The sequence below is a fragment of the Pleurodeles waltl genome, chromosome 11, assembly GCF_031143425.1.
Source record: "Pleurodeles waltl isolate 20211129_DDA chromosome 11, aPleWal1.hap1.20221129, whole genome shotgun sequence".
Classification (NCBI taxonomy): Eukaryota; Metazoa; Chordata; class Amphibia; order Caudata; family Salamandridae; genus Pleurodeles; species Pleurodeles waltl.
Window position 1 is genome coordinate 584,709,599 of NC_090450.1, and position 23,955 is coordinate 584,733,553.

General features: G+C 44.3%; 1 protein-coding gene across 1 annotated transcript in view; it reads right to left on the reverse strand.

Moving 5' to 3' along the window:
- KAT6A (lysine acetyltransferase 6A) overlaps positions 1-23,955 on the reverse strand; it is a 1,196,154-nt gene that overhangs the window by 199,095 nt on the left and 973,104 nt on the right. Inside the window, exon 15 of the mRNA XM_069214088.1 lies at positions 15,665-16,177. Within this exon, the coding sequence (XP_069070189.1) occupies positions 15,665-16,177 (513 nt within the window). The remainder of the gene's footprint in view (positions 1-15,664; positions 16,178-23,955) is intronic.

A 23,955-nucleotide genomic window follows, 5' to 3' on the forward strand; every position in this document is an offset into this window, starting at 1 on the left:
TTTTCGGTGCCGACGGTCGGTCACCGATTTTATGGGTTGAGCCATGGCCTGGTGGCAGTGGCGTCCCCTGGGCCTTGTAAATGTTTCTTTGTGTGGTTTTCGACGTCTTACTCACGGTTTGTGTATCGTCGAATCCTTCGGAGTCTGAGTCTTGGATCGAGAAGGTACCTTCCTCTTCCTGTTCCTCGAACTCCCGTCGGGCTGTCGGTGCGGACGCCATTTGAAGTCTTCTGGCTCGACGGTCTCGGAGTGTTTTTCGGGACCGGAACGCACGACAGGCCTCGCAGGTGTCTTCGCTGTGCTCAGGTGACAGGCACAGGTTGCAGACCAAGTGTTGGTCTGTGTAGGGGTATTTATTGTGGCATTTGGGGCAGAAACGGAACGGGGTCCGTTCCATCGGCGTTCTTCAGCACGCGGTCGGGCCGACCAGGCCCCGACGGAGGATCGAAAAATTACCCCGAAGGGCACCGGAGCTCTTCGATCTTCGATGCGGTGTTGAATGTAAGTATGCCGATCCCGAACGCAACAATACCGACGAAAATCTTCCGAAATTAACTATTTTTTCTGTTCCGAAACTCGGAGCGACAGGAACACGTCCGAACCCGATGGCGGAAAAAAAACAATCGAGGATGGAGTCGACGCCCATGCGCAATGGAGACAAAAGGAGGAGTCACTCGGTCCCGTGACTCGAAAGACTTCTTCGAAGAAAAACAACTTGTAACACTCCGGCCCAACACCAGATGGCGAGCTATTGCAGAACATGCGTATCTACAGCGACAGATGCCATCGAACATAGCGTTCTAAGTACTGCCTTTCCAACATTTGCTTGTTGGCGAGATAATACATTCACACAGCAGTGTTTAGTAAATGTGTGTGGTGTAGACCATGTGGCTGCTTTACATATGTTTGCCGTTGGTATATAGCCTAAGAATGCCATTGAAGTCCTCCTAGTGGAATGAGCTTTTGGAGTTACTGGTAAGTGTTGTTTTGGCTTTAAGACAGCAAGTTTGTATACATTTGACTATCCATAGTGTTAGTCCAGTTTTTGAAATAGGATTAGCTTTGTGAGGCTGTTGAAAAGCCACAAAGAGTTGTTTGGATTTTCTGAAATCTTTTGATGTGTCTATATAATACATAAGAGCTCTTTTAACATCAAGGGTGTGAAGAGCTCTTTCAGCAACTGAATGTGGTTGTGGAAAGAAGATTGGCAATTCCACTGACTGATTGATATGAAAAGGTCAAACTACTTTTGGTAGGAATTTTGGATTTGTCCTAAGAACTATTTTGTTTTTGTGAATTTGAAAGAAAGGTTCTTCTAAAGTGAATGCTTGGATTTCACTAACACTTCTTATAAAGTAATTGCTACTAAGAAGGCAACCTTCCATGATAAAAACTGAAGAGGGCAAGAATGCATGGGTTTAAATGGTTCTCTCATAAGCCTTGTGAGTACAATGTTGAGATTCCATACAGGGGCAGGTGGTGCTCTCAGTGGAATAACTCTTTTAAGACATTCCATAAAGGCTTTTATAACAGGAAACCTAAACAGGGAAGTATGTTGCCTGTTTTGGAGGTAAGCAGCTACTGCTGTTAAATGTATTCTAATAGAGGAGTATGCGAGGTTTGCTTTTTGTAAATGTAGCAAGCAGCAAACAATATCCTGTACTGAAGCTTTAATGTTTTTAGGTTGACAATAGTAGACAAAACGCTTCAATTTAGCCACATACCACTGTCTAGTTGTGGGTTTGCGTGCTTCTTTTAGAATATCCATACATTCAGATGAAGTTGTAAGTAGCCATATTCTAAGACTTCAGGAGCCAAATTGACAGGTTGAGTTTGCTGGGATTTGGATGTCTGATTTGACCTCTTCTTTGAGTTAACAGATCTGGTCTGTTTGGAAGTTTTTGATGTAGTACTACAGGCAGATCCAACAGAGTTGTGTACCAATGTTGACGTGACCACGTGGGAGCTATGAATATGATGGTGAGCGAAGTCTGTTTAATCTTTTTGATCAGAAACGGAATTAGTGGGAGAGGTGGAAAAGCGTAAGCAAATATCCCTGACCAATTGATCCATAGAGCATTGCCCTTGGATTGAGGGTGTGGGTACACGGATGCAAAGTTTTGGCATTTTGCGTTTTCTCTTGTGGCAAAAAGGCCTATGTCTGGGGTTCCATACATTTGGAAGTATTTTTGAATCACTTGTGGTTGAATCTCCCATTTGTGTACTTGTTGCTGTGTCTGCTAGTTGATTGTGTATTCCTGGGGATATACTCTGCCACTAATTTAACTTGATTGTCAATTGCCCATTTCCAAACTGTCTGTGCTAGAAGGGACAACTGAGATGAATGTGTCCCCCCAGTTTTTGCAGATAGTACATTGTGGTCATATTGTCTGTTCTTATTAATACTATTTTGTGTGTGATTTGTGTGAGACACGCTTTGAGTGCAAGGAATACTGCTAGTAATTCCAACTGATTTACGTGATAAGTCTGTTGGATTGAGTTCCATTCCCCAGGATAGTGAGGTTGTTGAGATGAGCTCCCCAACCTATCATTGGTGCACCTGTTGTGATTATGGTCTGAGGCACCGGGTCCTGAAAGGGCCACCCCCTTGATAGGTTGATGTAATTCCACCATTGCAGAAAGCTGTGAGTCTGGCAGTCCAACAACAATAGATCATGAATTTGACTGTGTGCTTGAGATCATTGTTGAGAAAGACATTCCTACAGTGGCCGCATGTGAAGTCTCGCATTGGCCATCATTCCTAATATTTTCATCAATAACTTCACTCTAATATCACAACTACAATACAACCACACTTATAGATTGTGAAATGCTTAGATCCTGATTGGATTTGGGTATGCTAATGCTGACTGAGTGTTCAGAATTGCTCATAGATACGGTTGCACCTGTGATGGCTTGCGGTGAGATTTTTGGTAACTTATAGTGAATCCTAGACTGTGTAAGGTGTTTAAAGCGTATTTAGTATGTTGGTGACAAATTTGCAGCGTACTGGCTTTTATGAGCCAGTCGTCGAGGTATAGGAAGACATGTATGTGTTGTCTTCGGATGAATACTGCAACTACGGCTAGGCATTTGATGAAGACTCTCGGTGCTGGTGTTACTCTGAATGGTAGCACTCTGAATTGGTAATATTTTCCTGCTCCAAAGAATCTTAGATACTTTCGATGTGCTGGATGTATAAGAATGTGGAAGTAAGCATCCTTGAGGTCTAATGCTGTCATGTAATCCTGTTTTTGTAGTAGGGGAATGACTTTTTTTACACTGAACATATGAAAGTGTTCTGAAAGTATGTATAGATTGAGGGGTCTGAGATATGAGGTAGTATAGTGAACATATTCCTGACACCTGTTGGGATATAGGTACTATCTCTATGGCTCCTTTGAGCAGTAGTGATTGTATCTCCTGTTTTAATAGTGTGAGATGCTCCTGAGTTAGTTTGTGTGAACGAGGTGGAATATTTGGTGAAGTGGAAATGAGTTCTAGACAATAACTATGCTGGATAACTAACAGAACCCACTGATCTGTTGTAATGTTGTGCCACTGTGGATAGTAATTTACCTGTCTTCCTACCACACATGTGTGCTCTGTGGGGATGGTGAGAAAGTTACTGTTTATATAATTGAGAGGAACCTCTGGAAGTGGATGGTTTACCTCTTCCTCTATTGTTGGATCCTCTATAGGAGCCTCTAAAATGATCCTCTCGTGTAGATTTGTGAGGATTGTTTTAGTTGGGAAGTTGCTGTCTGAGGCTGATGGTCTGAAACTCCCTCTTAATTGTCGTCTATGAAAAGTATCTCTGGTGTGTGTGGAGTATACAACGCAGCCATGGCTTTAGCGGTTTCTGAATCTTTTTTAAGTTTATCTACGGTTGTGTTAACCTCAGGGCCAAATAGATGTTGTTTGTCAAAAGGCATGTTTAGCACTGCCTATTGTATTTCTGGTTTGAAACCTGAACATATTAACCAGGCATGTCTTCTAATAAGCACGCTGGTGATGATTAATCTAGCTGCTGTGTCAGCTGCATCCATAGCAGATCTAATATCGTTAATATATATTCATTGCCCTTCATTTACTATTTAGTGTCCCCTCATTTTTTGTTCTGGAAGTATTGTAATAGCTCTTCCATTTCATCCCAGTGTGCCCTATCATATCTAGCCAAAAGAGCTTGCGAATTGGCTATTCTCCAATGATTTGCAGCTTGTGAAGCTACTCTTTTTCCAGCTGCATCTATTTTCGTAATCTCTTTGTCTGGAGGAGGGGCATCTCCTATGGACTGCTGTAAGCCCTTTTTCTTACTGCACCAACTACAATTGAATCAGGAGGTAATTGGGTCCTATAAACAGTGGGTCTAAGGGTGCTGATTTATATTTTTTATCCACTCTAGGAGTAGGAATTCTAGCTTTAACAGGCTCCTGGAAAATATCAGAAGCCTGTCTGAGCATTCCTGGAATCAAATCAAATCAAATCATTAACATTTATAAAGCGCGATACTCACCCGTGCGGGTCTCAAGGCGCTAGGGGAAAAAGGGGGGTTATCGCTGCTCGAACAGCCAGGTCTTTAGGAGTCTCCGGAAAGCGGAGTGGTCCTGAGGCTGGTGGGGAGGGAGTTCCAGGTCTTGGCCGCCAGGACGGAGAAAGATCTCCCACCCGCCGTGGAGCGGCGGATGCGAGGGACAGCAGAAGCTGAGGCGTCTGTTGAGGTATTCCGGTCCCTTGTCGTGGAGGGCTTTGTGTGCGTGGGTGAGAAGTCGGAAGGTGATCCTTTTGCTAACTGGGAGCCAATGCAGGTGTCTCAGGTGTGCAGAGATGTGGCTGCTGCGGGGTATGTCGAGGATGAGGCGGGCCGAGGCGTTTTGAATGCGTTGCAGGCGATTTTGGAGTTTGGCTGTGGTCCCGGTGTAGAGGGTGTTGCCGTAGTCCAGGCGGCTCGTGACGAGGGCGTGGGTCACGGTTTTTCTGGTGTCGGCGGGGATCCAGCGGAAGATCTTGCGGAGCATGCGGAGGGTGAGGAAGCAGGCGGAGGACACGGCGTTGACTTGCTTGGTCATGGTGAGAAGAGGGTCCAAGATGAAGCCGAGGTTGCGGGCGTGGTCTGTGGGGGTCGGTGCGGTGCCGAGGGCCGTGGGCCACCAGGAGTCGTCCCAGGCGGACGGGGTGTTGCCGAGGATGAGGACTTCCTCTGGAAGCACTGTGTAGGAAGTTGGCTCTGTATATACTATTTCAAAGTAAGTAAGAAATAGTGTGCACAGAGTCCAAGGGTTCCCCATAGAGGTAAGGTAGTGGCAAAAAGAGATAATTTGAATGCTCTATTTTTGTGGTAGTGTGGTCGAGCAATAGGCTTATCAGAGGGTAGTGTTAAGTATTTGTTGTACACACACAGGCAATAAATGAGGAACACACACTCAAAGACTTACTCCAGGCCAATAGGTTTTTATATAGAAAAATATATTTTCTTAGTTTATTTTAGGAACCACAGGTTCAAGATTTACAAGTAATACTTCAAATGAAAGATATTTCACTTAGGTATTCTAGGAACTTTGAATAATCACAATAGCATGTACAGTTTTGAGAAAAATGGCAATAAGTTATTTTAAAAGTGGACACAGTGCAAAAATCAACAGTTCCTGGGGGAGGTAAGTAAATGTTAAGTTCACAGGTAAGTAAAACACTTACAGGGTTCAAAGTTGGGTCCAAAGTAGCCCACCGTTGGGGGTTCAAGGCAACCCCAAAGTTACCACACCAGCAGCTGAGGGCCGGTCAGGTGCAGAGGTCAAAGAGGTGCCCAAAACACATAGGCTTCAATGGAAACAGGGGTGCCCCAGTTCCAGTCTGCCAGCAGGTAAGTACCCGCGTCCTCGGAGGGCAGAGCAGGGGGGTTTTGTAGGGCACTGGGGGGGAGGGGGAGTCGCCAGGGAGTCCTCCCTGTAGTGTTAGTTTTTGCCAGGTCGAGCCGGGGGCGTCTGGTGCAGAGTGGAAAATCTCACACTTCCGTTAGGAAAAATGGGGTCTTTAAAGTTGCTTCTTTGTTGCAGAAAGTTGCAGTTGGATGCGTCGCTGGAGCAGTTTTCGTCGAAGTAGGGAGACAGGACGGTGGGGCTGGGGCCAAACCAGTTGTCTCCGTCTTCACTGCAGGGATTCAGGTCAGCAGTCCTTCTTCTTCTTTAGGTTGCAGGAATCTATCTTCCTTGGTTCTGGGAGCCCCTAAATACTGAATTTAGGGGTGTGTTTAGGTCTGGGAGGGCAGTAACCAATGGCTACTGGCCCTGAGGGTGGCTACACCCTCTTTGTGCCTCCTCCCTGTGGGGAGGGGGGCACATCCCTAATCCTATTGGCAGAATCCTCCTTCTACAAGATGGAGGATTTCTAAAAGTAAGAGTCACCTCAGCTCAGGACACCTTAGGGGCTGTCCTGACTGGGGAGTGACTCCTCCTTGTTTTCCTTATTATCTCCTCCTGCCTTGCCGCCAAAAGTGGGGGCAGTGGCCAGAGGGGCGGGCATCTCCACCTGGGATGCCCTGTGGCGCTGTAACAAAGGGGGTGAGTCTTTGAGGCTCACCACCAGGTGTTACAGTTCCTGCAGGGGGGAGGTGAGAAGCACCTCCACCCAGTACAGGTTTTGTTCCTGGCCACAGAGTGACAAAGGCACTCTCCCCATGTGGCCAGCAACATGGCTAGTGTGTGGCAGGCTGGCAAAAATTAGTCAGCCCATATACTCTTATGGCTACCCTGCACTTACAATGTCTAAGGTTTTGCTTAGACACTGTAGGGGCATAGTGATCATGCACATATGCCCTCACCTGTGGTATAGTGCATCCTGCCTTAGGGCTGTAAGGCCTGCTAGAGGGGCGACTTACCCATGCCACAGGCAGTGTGAGGTTGGCATGGCACCCTGAGGGGAGTGCCATGTCGACTTAGTCATTTTCTCCCCACCAGTACACATAAGCTGGTAAGCAGTGTGTATGTGCTGAGGGAGGGGTCCCTAGGGTGGCATAAGACATGCTGCATCCCTTAGAGACCTTCCCTGGCATCAGGGCCCTTGGTACCAGGGGTACCAGTTACAAGGGACTTACCTGGGTGCCAGGGTTGTGTCAATTGTGGAGACAAAGGTACAGTTTAGGGAAAGAACACTGGTGCTGGGGCCTAGTTATCAGGGTCCCAGCACACTTTCAAATCATAACTTGGCATTAGCAAAGGCAAAAGGTCAGGGGGTAACCATGCCAACGAGGCATTTCCTTACACACTGTAAGACATTCGTAATGTTCATATGTAGACGCTAGTGCGTCAAAAAGGAAATCTTGTTCTATCTGATCTGTATGCATTTGCACATTATGATAGGCCGCAGCTCTAGCCACTACTTGATTGTATGCAGTAGTGTCTTCTGGTGGCGAGGGTCTAGCAGGATATGAGTGTGGATCATTTGGTAGAATGGGATGAGTCGTATGTATCCCATGGATCTCTATCCTGCTGGTCATCACTAAGATCATCCCTATGTAGTGATAATGAATATGTGTGTGGTGATAATTGTGCTTCATATGTGGTGGTATGGAAGGAAGAACAGGAGAAAGTGGTGGTGAAGGCTGTTAATATTCTGTAGTCTCTTCCTGCTGCTTATCTTTGAAGACCTTTTTTGATGGAGGTACATCCTTTGAAGTGTCTTTAAAAGTTAATTTCCTTTTAAAGGACATTGGTGGGGAGGCAATTATTCTTCCTGTGTCTTTTTGAATGTGTATTTTTTGCTGTTTAGCATCCATCACCTCTAAAACAGGTTGTATGCCCAAGGATTCATGGCTAGAAGTAGTATGCTTTCTATCTATGTCTTTAGACTCCGAATATTTCTGTTTTGTTCAAACCGAAAGCATCGGATTCGAAGGTAGTGTAGATTTTTTCGGCTCCGAAGATGTGCTTTCTGATTTTCAGCTCGATTCCGAGACTGGTGCTGGAGTCTGTTTGGTCGATGCCGAATGCACTTTAGTCTTTAATATCGGTGCCAAACACAAAGGTTGGTCATCCGGATTTTCTTTTCGAATCCGACCATGGCCGGAAGGCAGTGGAGGACCGATGACTAGTGCTGGAGTCTTTTAAAGTATTTTTGTCTGATGAGATGGGGCAGTTGTACTCACATACTGCGCCAGAGGCATGAAGTGACTATCATCATCAGAGTGTTGATCGGAGTCCGAGTCTTGGATGGAAAGCACTGCCCCTTGCCGAACTTCTTCTTGAGCGTGTTCTTCACCAAAGATGTCAGGTGTGTCTTCAGTAGATTTAGATCCCATTTTGAGACGACAAGCTCTACGGTCCCGAAGAGTCTTTTTAGATCGAAATGATCTGCAGGCGTCGCAATTCTCTTCTTGGTGATCTGTAGATAGACAGAGATTACACAAGGAATGTTGATTGATGTACGGAAATTTAGCATGAAACCGAGGACAGAATCGAAATGGAGTTTGTTCCATTAGGCCTACATTGAAGTAGGCCCTAAAAGGGTGATGCCCTGTAAGGGTGAGAATTTGACCCCGATGGTCTAAATCGGATCGAGTATATATGGAAACATGATCGAAACAATACCGACGATATTATAGAAAAAGTAGAATAAGTTCAGAAGTACCGAACCGAGATCCACCGGAGAGACAGGAAACATGTTCTAATCAGATGACGGAAAGAAAACAATCTAACAAAGGACTCAATGCCCATGCGCACTATCAACGAGAGGAGGAGTCACTTGATCTCGTGACTCGAAAACCTTCTTCACACACACACACAATATATATCTTACCCTTCATCTTTTCAGCTATTTAAGGAGAAGGTGTGCCTAGGCCTTTGAGGAGGTCTCAGCAGCTGGGGCTTTTATCTGTATTCTTTTTGGACTCCAAGGTGATGGATCAGCATGCTGTACTTGATCATATGTTGCTTATACTACAAGCAGATTTAGGAAAATATTTATTTTTGATGCAGAGAAAAGGGACACAGCATGTTGGTAATAACCTTTTTTCAATGTCTTTGTTCTCAAGGAGAGCGTGGCCAGCACACCACCCTCTAACTATTTGATGCCGATGTTTCAACACTAAATATGATGGCAAGAATGCTGGAGTTCATGACACAAGTCAAGTTACTCCTATTTTTCAATAATTTCTGTTTTCAGAGTCTTCATGGACAACAGAAATAGAAAGCCACAAATAAACTCTCTGAATCATTTCCTTCTGTTTTGGTAAACTAGCATCACATTCTGAGGACGTTTGCAATGTTTCTGACCTCACAGGCAGATACTTTTTCAGTCCCTCAGAGATTAGTAAACAATTACCTGAAAGATGGTGTATTGTTGGACAATGTCTGTGGGGCAGAGAGGGAATATAGAGGGACTGTCTTTTTCAATATTTCCTAGTTGCACAAAGAAACGCAGAAAACCGAAAACCTTCTGAAACAGTCAGAAAAGTATAGCATCACTGTTACAAATTCCATCTAGAAAACCTAATGAAAATTAGTTAAATTGTCAGAACTCAGTGTTCAGTAATCTTGTCCCACGGCAGGACAGCAGAAAAATGAACTCAAGAGTAAATAAACTACATTGGTTATGCTCTCTGCCATAGCAGGGCCAGTCTGGACAGATGCACAGTATAGTTTTTCTCTCTATGACAAACTGTGGTACCTATCTGCACAGTTGTCTTTCTTTTTATGATGAGAAAAAAGTAAAGTATATGAATGTTAAAGCCCTCTTTAGTCTTTGGTAATAAAAGAAAATGTGTAATATTTTTTACGTGTGGTAAAAAATAATGGTTCCATTAGCACTCTGTAGGAAAATGCCACTGTTGGCATGGTTACCCCCCCACACTTTTTGCCTAGTGTTGATGCCAACTTTGATTGAAAGTGTGCTGGGACCCTGCTAACCAGGCCCCAGTACCAGTGTTCTTTCCCTAAAACTGTACCTTTGTTCCCACAATTGGCACAGCCCTGGCACACAATTAAGACCCTTCTGAAAGGTACTCATGGTACCAAGGGCCCTGTGGCCAGGGAAGGTCTCTCTAGGCTGCAGCATGTATTATGCCACCCTGGGGACCCATCACTCAGCACATGCACACTGCTTTGCAGCTTGTGTGTGCTGGTGGGGAGAAAAAAGCTAAGTCGACATGGTACTCCTCTCAAGGTGCCATGCCTACAAACCACTATCTGTGGCATAGGCAAGTCACCACTCTGGCAGGCCTTACAGCCCTAAGGCAGGATGCACTAAACCACAGGTGAGGGCATAGCTGCATGAGCAATATGCCCCTACAGTGTCTAAGTCCATTCTTAGACATTGTAAGTGTAGTGTAGCCATATTAAGTATATGGTCTGTGAGTTTGTCATTACGAACTCCACAGCACCATAATGGCTTCACTGAATACTAGGAAGTTTGGTATCAAATTTCTCAGCACAACAAACCCACATTGACCACATGGGGTGAGTGCCTTTGTGCCCCCCGTGGTCAAAAACAAAGCCTGTCCTCGGTGGAGGTGGAGGAACTGTAACACCTGGCGGTAACACAAGCCTCAGATTACAGTGCCCCAATGGCACTCCAGCTAGTGGAGATGCCCGCCCCCCTGGACACATGCACGGGGAAATTAGGAAAACAGGAAGGAATGACCACCTCAGCCAGGACCACCCCTTAGGAGTCCAGAGCTGAGGTGACCCCCTCCCTGCAGAATCCTGGAGGACAGGGACCAAAAGAGATAGGAATGTGCCCCCCCTCCCCAAAGGGAGTGGGCACAAGGAGGGTGTAGCCACCCTCAAGGACAGTAGCCATTGGCTACTGCCCCCTGACCCTAACATGCCCCTAAATCTAGAATGTAAGGGCCTCCCTGAACCCAGCTCACCAGATTCCTGGCGACCTACATAGAAGAAGTACTACTGAGCTGAAACCCACATAGAGAAGAAGGAAGACAACAACTGCTTTGGCCCCAGCCATACCGGCCTGTCTCCTACTTCAGAGAACCTGCGAAAAGAAGAGCAACGCATCCAGAAGGCCCAGCGACATCTGCCAATCCAATTCTAGAGGACTGCCCTGCGCCCCCAAAAGGACCAAGAACTCCAGAGGACAGCGGCTCTGTCGAAGAGACTTCCTACCAAGGACTCTAATCTCACTCTGGAGGCGTGAGTCCTGACCCCTGTGCACCAAACCCCCACAACCTGTGTCCAGGCGGTCCTCCCAGCAAGAAAGGGTCCCCAGGCGACTGGGAACCAGAGCTAACCCTGGATTGACCCCTCCAAGCCCCCATGATGATGCCTGCAGTGAGAATCCAGAGGACCCCCCCCCGACTGCGAGCTCTGGACAAAGATATCCAACGCCTGCAGGACACCCTTCACCCGCAGCCCCAGGCTTTTGAGAACCTGACCCCCGGTGCAGTATCGACTAGCAGGCGGCCCTCTGTCCTATCCACCCAGAGGTGTAACCCCCCCCCAGGGCCTCACCTGCAGCATCTGAGTGAACCCTGGGGTCTCCTATTGATCTACATTGCAAACCTGATGTCCTGGTTGCTGCCTGCACCAGGCCGCCCCTGTGCCGCTGAGGGTGTGTATTTGGTGCCTACTTGGAGCCACTCCAGCATTCCTTCAATCCCCCCGGTCTGCCCTCCGAGTCGCGGTACTTACCTGCTGGCTGACCAAGATCCAAGTACCCACCTGTCTCCATAGGAGCCAATGTTAATTTGGTTCCTCTTTGACCTCTGCACCCGACTGGCCCTATGTTGCTGGTGGTGGGTGTTTGGGGTAAACTTGAACCCCAATGACGGACTACCTAAAACCCGGAGATAGGAACTGTAAGTCGTGTACTTACCTGTTACATTGTTCACTCTTTCCTTCACCCAGAAACTGTTGAAAAATGCAGTGTCTACTTTTAAAATAGTTTTTTGCCATTTTAAAGAAAAGTGTACACATTGTTGATTTCATTCAAATTTCTAAGTATTACTATGCACAGGACCTTACATTTTATGTACTTACCTGCAAACTGAATCTTGTGGTTCTAGAAATAAATTAACAAAATATATTTTTCTATATAAAAATCTATTAGTCTGGAGTTAAGTCATTGAGTGTGTGTTTCTTCTATTGCTTGTGTGTGTACAACAAATGCTTAACACTAACCTCTCATAAGCCTAACTGCTTGACCATACTACTAAACATAGAACATTAGTATTATCTATTATTGCCTCTGTCAAGCCTCTGGGGAATCCCTGGACTCTGTGCACACTATGGGCCTGATTCTAACTTTGGAGGACGGTGTTAAACCGTCCCAAAAGTGGCGGATATACCACCTACCGTATTACGAGTTCCATAGGATATAATGGACTCGTAATACGGTAGGTGGTATATCCGCCACTTTTGGGACGGTTTAACACCGTCCTCCAAAGTTAGAATCAGGCCCTATATCTCATTTTGATATAATATATACAGAGCCAGCTTCCTACACACTCATTCAGCATATTTAAATTCTTTTGATCCAAATTTGCAAACAAATTAATTAGATATAAATGCTTTTTAGTAGAGGACTGAACAGAACAATGTGCTCAGTGCTCAATCAAATTTCACAAACAAGAAAGAAGTAGAGGAAAAACAAGCATATTTGTACAAATCATTGTCATTTATATACATATATTTAAAAACATCCAATATAAAAAAAAAAACAGAAAGGATCAGGCAAGGACTTGGTCTTCCTGTTTCCGAGCCTGAAATTTGGGGAGCCATTAAGGACCTGGTGATGGGGAAGACTCCCGCAGAGTTCTATCAGGCATTTAGGGTACTCTTGGTGCCTTGCTTAGCAGACTTGTATAAGGCGGCTTGGAAGGAGAGCCCCCTGCCTCTCACATGCTGGGAGGCATTGCTCATATCCTTGTTGAAGCCCGGGAAGAATCCTGAAGAGACTTCCTTGTACCGCCCTCTGTCGATGCTCACCATTGACTACAAAATCCTCAGTAAGTTATTGGCCACTTGCCGGCATCCCTACTTACATCTGCTGATCCACAAAGTTCAGAACAGCTTTATTTCACACCGCAACACCTCTTTGAATATTGGACACCTCTACAGGATGCTAGGTGAGATTCACATGGAAGCAGTCCTGGAGGCAGCGGTCCCCTCTGTGGATCTTTGCAAGGCCTGTGACATCCTCCAGTGGAGGTATATGTAGCTGGTCAAGCAACACATGAATTTGGATCCTGACTGGGCCAAAAGGGCAGCAATGTTGTGTACTAGAGCTCAAGCCCAGGTGACGACTGGTCAAAATTTCTTAGAACCCTTTGAGATTTATCCTGTTACGAGATATGGGTGCCCCCATCCCCTGTATTGTTCCCTTTGGCCACTGAGCCGCTTGCAGGTGCAGTCCAGCAGCAGGGAATGGATAGGGGCATAAACCTCCATGATTACAAACATATCTTCTTATACGCTGACAATATGCTCCTCTTTTTGCGTGATGCCCATACTGTTATACCATGAGGGGTGTCGATGCTACATCTATTGGTAGAAGTGACAGATTTAGGCATCAGCTGGGAAAAAATTGAGTTTTTCCAGTGGGTGGGGACACCGCTGCTTCTTCACGGGGGGTTTGGGAAAGTGGCATAGCCTAGGCACCTCAGGCGTTCTGATGCATCAGGATCTGCATTTTTCAGTGATGCAGATAGTAGGGAAAGGTAACCTGGGTGGGGCACTCCGATCTCTAAGGGGAAGTGTGGTGTTTTGGAGCATGCTGGGCTCCCCCTGATGGCACGGGCAGCACTCACATAAATGTTAATTTCATCCACTCTTCTTTACTATTTTGTGAACCTTCCTCTCTGAAAACCAACATCTTGGTTTCGGCCTTTGGATACCCTAGTGCCAGACCTAATCTGGACAGAATCTGCACAGCGTTGCTGTACACTCCAGTGTCCGACCGGGGAGTGTGGGCTGGGGGTCCGGACTTCGAGCTATACCACACAGAGGCACAAGTGCAGTAGCTGGCTTGTGGGCTGCCAAAGAGAGGATTTGGGGCTTTCTGGGATGGACTCGGATCGTGGACAGCTGACACCCCTCATGCTGGGGGATCACCCTGCCTGAGGACCGCCTCCTAAGCTCTTGCGGATCACGCTGCAATGCTGGGTGAAGTGTGCCACGTTCTTCGGTCAGACGCGCCCATATTCTCCGGCCTTGACGCTGGTGGGCCTTCCAACACCTAATAGTGGTCCTCTCATGGACCGCAGGTTATGGGTCTGCACCGCTGCGGACATACTCATGAAGGGGGACTGATATTCCGATGGCAACTATGATCTCTGGACGCGCTAGTGGTAGAAACCGGTTTGTCTGCTTCACTGTCCTCATGTACGAGGTAGTCGCGCGAGCGGTACATGGTTTGTGGCAGCAAGGGCAATCTAAGCCGTCAGAGCATGAGGTTTTACTAATTATTCTGACTTTCAAAGTAGGTCGTAAGGTGGTTTCTTGTCTTTACAAGTCGGCACTACTATAGTCACTGTCAGATCTGGAAGTGGGCCATGTGCTGAGGAATGGGGAGTGGAGACAGGCACTGGAAAGGGTCCATTTGGTATCCCTCAACAACCACTTTCGCTACACACAGTTCATCTTTTTACACGTGACGTACCTTACTCCACACTGTCTTAATACAATGCGGGGCCCAACTGACCCGCAGTGATGTTGAGAACTGGATGCTGATTTTATCTATACCACTTGGTTATGCCCAAGGGCTAAATGATTCTGGTGGTGGTGGGGTCTGACTTGGAACCTACAATGGATCATACCAACCTGTGAAGGGCTGGAGGTTTGTCTCTTGGGGTTGTCTCCTTCCCCAAAACTTCCAATGGTGGATACCAGATTCTTATTTCTGTTTTTGGTGTTGGCCAGATGGGCCCTGGCCATGCACAGGAAATCTCCGAACAGGCCTCCCCTTTGCAGGTGGCGGAATGAAGTGGAGTGCTGGGCAAGGGCAGAGGAAACAGTGTTGGGGTGGAGGAGAGTAGGGATCTCCAGAGGAACCCAATAGCTGATGATTGTGCGTTTCTACTGACTGCTTTTAAGAAGACGGCTTGGGAGGTTAATGTTCATGTCCTAGAGAATGATGAGCCAGTCAGCATAGCTGGTCTGAGGACGTTATGTGCTTGGAATTCTGGGATCTGCAGGGGGAGATGACCATCTCTATGAGTGAGAAAGATCACTTGTTAGTTTGCTATTGATCTGGACACATGTGGGCTCCGAACTCTTTGCTTAATATTTGTTACCGGGGGCAGAGTGAGTTTGGAAAATAGTTGTGGGCCAATCTGGTAATTACAACAACAGCTTTACCGGAAGTACTGAAAGGCTAGAGATCACAACACCCCGTTATTGTAGATCCAGGTCACTGCAACCCATTGCTATAATAGTGAAATGTACCAGACTGAATTAGTGGCAATTTGCTTCTGTAAATGTGTATGCAGAGCTGTTATGTGTTGCCTACCACCTTACCTAAATAAAATGTAAAAACAGAAAAATAAACAACAGACAAATCACACAGAAAGATGTATTTGTCTTGTAAAGATGTTCTAGGGTCCCACAGTGGCAGAGATATGCAATGTTCTTAAATACCCAACTGCTAACACAAAACTCTGGCACTGAGTGGATAACTTGTTATTCTAAAGTTAGACAAAGAAAGCTCTGAGACAACGCACCTTACGCTTCAAGGTGGGCTTGGTGAGAGTGGGAGGTGACACTGACCGAGGGCTGTCCAGATCTTCCTCATCCTCCTCTTCCTCTTCCTCCTCCTCCTCCTCCTCTTCACTGCTCTCACTGAAGCCTCTCAGAAGGGCTCGATCTCCCTCGCTGAACCGTCGAGAAATCCTCTTGTGTCCAAACAACCTTTTAAGGCCCTGGGATTCATTTACTTGTCCATGGCACTCCATCAAACTCTCGCTGTAGCGTCGCTTTGGCAGAGCTGCATTCCCATCCAGCAGGAGCAGTCGCTTTGGTTCCTTGGTGCTTAAGTTGGTGTCCAGAGGCATGCGTCCCTTTCGTCCCCTGCGCATAGGCTGCCTACTCATAGTGAGACGGTCTATAGGGATCCCCTGCAAAGGTGGCTGGGAGGGTATGACATTAGCTGGTGGTGAGCAATCCTGCTGCTTATCCTGGTTTGGAGCTTGGCACATACTTTTCTCCTTTCTTTCACATGGACTAGACGTCAACACCTAAAGTTAAATAAAACAAAAATACACAACTTCAGGCTTTTGCACAGTACTCCAGTATAGCACAGGCTGTATACTGCTCATTCATAGGCAACACAATAAGCAGCTTTCAACAATACACTGCATTTCTGAGAATGACAGCTAAGAGGACAAACGCACTAAAGGGATTAGTGTCTGGTGGGTCCCCTCAGCCTCTCGTCTTCTCCAATTTAATTAAGTACCATTGAGTTGGGAAACAATAAGCATCTATTAATTCAGTCTTATTACAATGTCACAAAATGCAAGTGTGAATGTGTGCTTTCCAAACATACACACTGAACAAGTTACCTACATTCAGTAAGTCTTTTTGGTTAACATTCTAACTAACCTCAGATTCCTCACTTTGAAATCTCTTCATGCAACAGTCTGGATCCAGAATCCTTTCATTAATAACGCTTGGATGCATGAAGTGCCTAAATTTGACTCTGCAATGACATTGCATCACCTCTGAAACCAAGCCGTATACAGGCGCCACACCACTGCGCATTGATGTCACTTTTCCTATTTTGTGGCTTCAGATGCAAGTCAGCCATAAGAAAATACTAACTTGACATGTGACAAACACAACCTGGGATCTTTTTACAGTCCTAAAGTGGGAGAAGGGAGGGTGGTGAGGAAGCAATTAGTTTCCTATAACTTCAGTTCTCTAACACTGGTATCTTGTATATATTCACATTCCGTTGTCAGGATGGGAATCCCCAGTATATTAAAGCATTAAAGTAGCAATTTACAGTGTAAAAAACTGCCACAGGCTTGAAACAACATTGTACATTTCGTAACATTTGCACCTCATTTGAAATCATCCAAGCTTTTGTTAATGAGGTAGAAGCTTAAGCTCTGCTACTTCCCTAGAGGCCATCATAGCTTATATTTCAAAGCACAAGTCTTAAGCGCCTCTGGCCAGGATGGAGGGAGGGTTGCATGTGAATATATAAAAGACACCAATTTTGGAAGACTGGCATTACAGGTAAGTAATTTCTTCTCCAACATTGGACCATTTATATATTTAGATGCTTGAATTAGAATAGCAAGTACTACACATTATACTACACAACAAATGAGAGAAGGTGGCTCACATTTCCAAAACAGGTTTCTCAGGACTGCATGTCTTACTGCTGCATTCTCTTCTGTGTCCACATCTAGGCAGTAGTACTTTGTGATTGTTTGCGGGCTCTTCCAGGTGGTTGCACAGCAGATGTCTTTCAAGGACACCCCTGCATAGAGCACCTCAGTTGATGCCATGCTCCTGGTGGAATGCACCCTCACTCCTCCCTGGAGTGGGTGTTTGGCCTTGGCATAACAGAATGAAATACAGGCTGAGAGCCAATGAGCTATATCACTTGCTTCGATAAGGGATAATCTGCCTGTGGCTGTACAAAAGACACAATCAGCTGGACCGATGTGTGTATTTGCTTCCTTTTGTCTAGGTAGATCCAGTGGCATATAAGCAGATCTAATGAATGTAATGATATTTCTGCCGACAGATAGATTTGGGAAGATCGAAGAATAACAGGTGCTTTTAAATGAAAGCCAGTAAACTTGGGATTGATTATCAAGATTACTTTACTCTTTGTGAACCTAAGGAAAGGTTACTTGCTGGCAAATGCTTGAATCTCTACCACTCTCCTTGCAGATGCCAAGGCCAGAAGAGGCACTGTTTTCCATGAGACACATTCCAAATGTGCCTTATGTATTGGTTTGAAAGGAGGTCAAATCAACTAACTGAGGACAGTATTAAGTTTTCATGTATTTGGAGGGTATCAAAGGAGTGGAAATGCTTCACAGAATAGTTCTATGATTCTTTGTAAGTGGAAATGCTTCAGAGTATAGTTTTATGATTCTTTGGAGAACAGAGAAGATGATGACTGCTCAGTTCTCCTAAATCTCAAGTTTCCAGCCAGATAGACCCTGACTTAAGAGTATTAACGACTACTGTTTTCTAATTTCAACAAATAGGGAAGGATTTGATGATATTTTATTCTCAGTGGATGATGACTATCAATCCTACATCCTATCCACTTGGCATTGTAGGTCTTTGTGGATGCTGGAGTTCAAGCTTGTGCCAAAATATTTCTACATTCTTGCGAAAGATCCAAATGGCAAAAATCTAGGTCGTCAGGCTCTATGCTGTAAAGTTTAGCAACTTGGGATTGTGATGGAGAATCCTTCTGTGTTGTTGGGAAAGAATCCTAGGATGCACTTCCAGAGGAATGGCTGGACGTGTTCATAACTGCAGCAGCTCGTTGTACTAATATTGGCGTGGCCAAACAGGAGCAATGAGGATCAGAGCACAATGGTCTGTTTTTGTCTTCATCAGCACCCTGGGATTCAGGGGAATATGAGGTAAAGTGAAGGCAAATATCTTGGACTAACTGATCAAAAGAGCATTGCCCATCGTCCCTGGATACCGAAACCTGCCTGTGAAGCACAGGCAATTCCCTGTTATTTGGGATGACTTGATTGTTGGGTGTCCCCATTGATCAAAAAAATGTAATCCACCTGCTTCTCTTCTAGCTCCCACTTGTGACGATCACAACTTTACTAAATAAGTGCATCCTCTGCATTGTTCTGACAACCTGTCAAGTGTTCCACAGTAATGTCTATCTTGTGAGAAATGGCCCAATTCCATAGCCACTTAGCTTCTTCTGAGAGGGATCGGGATAGTGATTCCCCTTGCTTGACTATAAAGAATATGGACATTGCATTGTCTGTTCTGGCCACAACTGATAAACTTAGTACCTTGGGAAGATATGCTTGAAGGCCTACACATATGGCGCAAGTTCCAGCACACTGTTGTGACATTCCTTTTCCGTAACCAACTATAGGCCTCTGGTTGAGAGTTCCTGCAGGCGAGCTCCCCATCCATCCATGGATGCATCTGTTGTAAGTATTATCCTGTTTGACACAGGTAGGGAAGACCATCCCAAGTTCAAATTTGTTGTAGGCATTCACCACAGCAATGCTCGTTTCAGGCTCCTTGTGACTTCTATTGTATCTTCCCAAGACCCATTGGCTTGCTTCGATTGCGATCCTAGCTCCTGCTAAAAAAGGCCTCATGCAGTCTGTAAAAAAAAAAAAAACAGGGCATGTGCCAGTCGCCATTAGGCCCAATAAGGATTTGTGTTCCCTGACTGCTTTCAACTGCTTTGTGGAGATGTTTCTCGCCACAATTTTCAACTTCTTCACCCTTTCCTGTGATAGAAAAGCCTTTCCCAGTTGCATGTAGGAACTATACATTTTTTGGGGGGGCTCCAAAAAAGATTCTTCTCTATATCCAATGTGAGGCCCAGTTTTTTTAATAGGTTGATGCAGGCCATCACATACCTTAGTGCCTCTTTCTTTTATGGTGCCTTGATGAGCCAGTCATTGGGTATGGGAACACCTGATGACCTTTTTGTCTGTGGAAGGTAGTCATCTGCTGAAGCAAGACGTTTGGAAAAAAAATAAGGGGCTGATTTAAGTCCAAAAGGAAGTGCCTTGAAATGATAATGTTGCCCCGCTACCAGGAATCATAGCTATTTTGTGTCTTTGATGAACTGGTGTGTGGAAATGCGCATCCTGGAGGTCTAGCGGGCATGAAACCTTCTCCCTACATCATCAGAACATTCTGTAGGGTAACTATTTCAGAAGATTGTTTCTTCGGAAACTTGATTAGTTGTCTGAGAGCCAGGACTGGTGTTGACTGACCCACTTTCTTTTTGATTAGGAAAAACTGGGATTAAAACCCTTGGTTTCTCTGTGATTTGGGGACAGTCTCTACAGCTCCTCTGATGACGAGTAAGAGAATTATCTGCTGAAGCTCCTTCAGATGCAGATGATTCTCTTTCTTGGGTTGGTTCACAGAGGGTCCTCGAATGAATTCCAATGTATGGCCTGAAAGAACAATTTGCCTCACCCATCTGTCAGATGCTATAGCCTTCCAAGCGGAAGCAAGGAGGGTAATTCTCCCCCCAGCAGCAGTGTAGGAGATGGGAAAGGGGGCAAAGGCAGAGAGTCAAACTCTTCTAGTTGTCACTGGCGCATGATTGGGGAGCACTTCTCTTTCTTCCTTATGATCTCCCATAAGGATCCTTCTGACTACGGTTAAAGGAGTATCCTTGATCAGATCCAAATTGTTTTTGAGGATACTAGGACTGTTGACTTCCATATTGATTGAATCCTCCTCTAAAACGCTGTGATCCTCGAGAGGCACAACTATTAGAAGATCCAAATCTGCTATACTGTAGGAGACTCAAAGCCTTGGCAGCATCTGTATTTGTTAGTATCTGTGTTTGTTTTAAGACCCTAATGCACGTTTGCTAGAAAGAGTAAGGGATTGTCCACAATCTTTGATTGCACCTCAAAACGGAAGGCTCTGGGCTTTAGCCAAATTTGCCTTTAAACATCGTTCCTCCTGCAAGTTGATGAAAACCTGTATTGGAGAGATTCACTGCTGCATAAATAATAAATGAAGAAGCGAGTTCTCCTTCCTTAAGGATAGCTTTTGCTGTTTTCTTCTTATCCTCCAGGGCACATTCAAGAAAAGGTGCATTATCATGCCACCTCTGACAATCACAAAGCCCTAAACTTGCTGTTGCTGACTTGATGGAGGTTGCTGCCATAGAGGAGATTCTTTGGCCTAAATTATCTATATGTTTACTATTTCTATATGGAGGGCCAGAAGATGGTGTTTAAGTGGATTTTTAGATCTTCTTTGAGCTACTAAGTATATAACTGAATTGTCGTAACCCCAAGCACACTCAATTAAAGTGTCCAATAGTCTCAGAACAGATTTCTCTCTCCAGACTCCACACTTCTTTATTTGGAATATGTGAAGATTTATTTTCTTAATGTCGTAGTTTAGCCAACACATGTTTTGTCGTATTCACAACTTCATCAGGGCTAAAAATTAAGCACAACAACCACTTATTTGGACCAAAATCAAAGACATATTAGTTCAAAAAACACCTCTTGCGATTACACACGTGCAAATCACACCGAAAGGAGATCAGTGGGTAAGTATGTGTATACAATCACAAGGAAAAAAAACATCAATCAAGTTATCTAAATACTGATGATCTGAAATAATGAGCGCTCTTCCATAAACACAATTTAGCTAATTAAGTCTCATGCAACATGTGATGAAACTATTGCCACATCATCGAAGAAATCATCCAAAAGACATAAATAAATAAAAATAAATTAATATGTAGTCTAAAAACAGACCAAAGATAAAAAGCCCCATAGTGTACCATGCCAGAAACCAAACGCGTACAGCTGGAACGCATCAATAGAGTGCTACATGATACACTTCCATATCTGTGCACTAAATACCTGCCAAGGTATCCAAAATAACTATTGCGAATCTGTAAAAAAACAATTCCAGAATGAATACTAACTCCACAGTTCTTAAGAATGTCTTGTTACTCACTATCATCTAAAGTACAGATTATCCAACATAATCTGTGCACAATATATTTAAAGAACATCAAGTCCTAATGACCAATTCCAATATCTCAGGGTACAGGAGCAAAAAATTCAAAATAAACTACTACATGCTATGCCCATCTCAAACGAAAAATCACTAATTTGAATATCGTAGTTGTAGCACGATTTATGATCTACCCATAAATACAGTTAATCTGGTCGCTTACCGCGATTTGGTTACCAAAGTTCATCGGCCCTAACACTCCAATGTTGGTATGCTCGTAGCACCAAAATCCCAGTGTGCCATTAAATTCTCAAATGTAACATAAAACACCCATATCAGTAATAAATAATGTATTGCCCATTCCAGTAGAACCTATTGCTAAGTTATAGTAACCAAAGTTTTCATGTGCTTCCATACAAAACCAGGGACAGTATCGCAGCGAATACGCCTTGCTTTACACCGTGATGTGTGAGCGCCATCTAGAAGTGTCCTCTTATAGTGAAAAGATTAAATGAAATAAAAAACAGAACAACTAAACAGGGAAAATTGTCATGCAATCTTAAGATCATGAATCTCCAGGAATCTGAACACAGGTAGTACAGTGGTTCCGGCAATGAGCAGTGGGAATCGACAAAGGAAAGAAGAATAAAGGGAAACGTTTATCAGACTTGAGAGATTGAAAAAGGATGAAATATCAAAGTGGTGGGATGGGGCCACACTTAATATATCAAGTTCAACAGGACACCAAGGGGCCTTGGATATTAAATTATAACAACAAATTATGATTTGGATGAGGACTTGTTAATCAATTGGGAAAAGGAGCTGACTATTAGCCTGGTGAATTTAATGGGTATACTAACAGAGAATACTGACAGAAAGGTAGCCAAGTTGCTTATTGATATACAACTTTTGGAAAGTGATATTAAGGAACTGAATAAGCCTGAACCGACAAAGAACAATTATGATATATTGAATGACATTCTACATAAAAATAAGGGAGACATCAAACAGAGGAAGGCGAGAAAGTTGAAAAGGGATGAAATAGACTATTGCAGTGGAAGAGTTTTTACTTTTTCACAAAAATGTGACCACCTAGTTAAGGAAGATATGAATATTCAATCACAGGAGACATTGTCAAATAGTCACAGTTCCACTTCTCCTAGTATTTTTTTTAATTACAGAAGGGGAAAATGATAGTGGAGAAGGAACATCTAATCAAAATATGAGCGGAAGCTTATTTTTAAGGGCGGTACAGAGGATCAGAATTGGCCATTGACAACATTCTATGAAAGTGGACAGCACCAGAAAACCAGAAAGGGGAAAAACTGAGGTAACCCAGCAGAGGAATGGACAGGGATGTGCACCAGGTCCTGTAACAAGAAAAAGTAAGGGTGGAACCAAACACTGTGGTGTTCATTGAGAAACTGGCTGATATAAATTTGACTTTGGATATGCAGGCACGTCTGAAAAAAAAAATGAGATTTTGCTCCAGTGCAAGGGGGGATTTTTATAAATAGAAAATTGATCTTTACAGGTTTCTGAGACAGTTGAAATTAAAAAAAAAATCTTTTGAACCCACAGGGGAATAAACATGATTTGTTCAATGACCAGGCTTCCACTTTGAGTGAAGTTTCAATACAAGATATTCATGATACAGCAACTATGTTGTCAAATCCAGAAAACGAGGAAAACTTGGTCCTAGTGGAAGATATTTTGGAAGAGTTAAATGTACAAATTGACCTCAGTATCCGAAGTGGTCTAAAGAATAAATCACTTTGGACCGCACAACCTTCCAGTAGTACTACTATAGATACATTTTACAAGTTGGTTTGTAGGGACTTGAACAAATTGAATCAACAGTTGGGGGTACATTTCAGCAAGGAGAGAGAAAATCTCAGCTCAGGAGAGTGAGTTGTGCTTAAGACATTAGTCGAGAATGAGACCATAATAATTAGAGAAGCTGACAAGGGGGGTAATATTGTGGTTATGAACCACATGGATTATGTATGAGAGATGTACTTCCAGCTAAACAATGTGGGATGTTATGAAAGCTTAAGAGTAAATCAGACATTTTCATGAGCAGGAAGGATTAATGAAGCACTAAAAAGGTGGCATGATAAATGTTTACTTAGTGTTGATCAATACTTGTATCTACACGTAGATCGGCCTAGATATCCATGTCTGTATACCCTCCAGAAAATTAACAAAAATCAACTTTTTCCACCAGAAATGCCCATTATTTCCAGCACTGGAGAACCCACAGATTGGTTATCGGAATATGTTGATATGGAGAGAGAATCTGTTCTGGAGACTATTGGACACTTTCATTGCG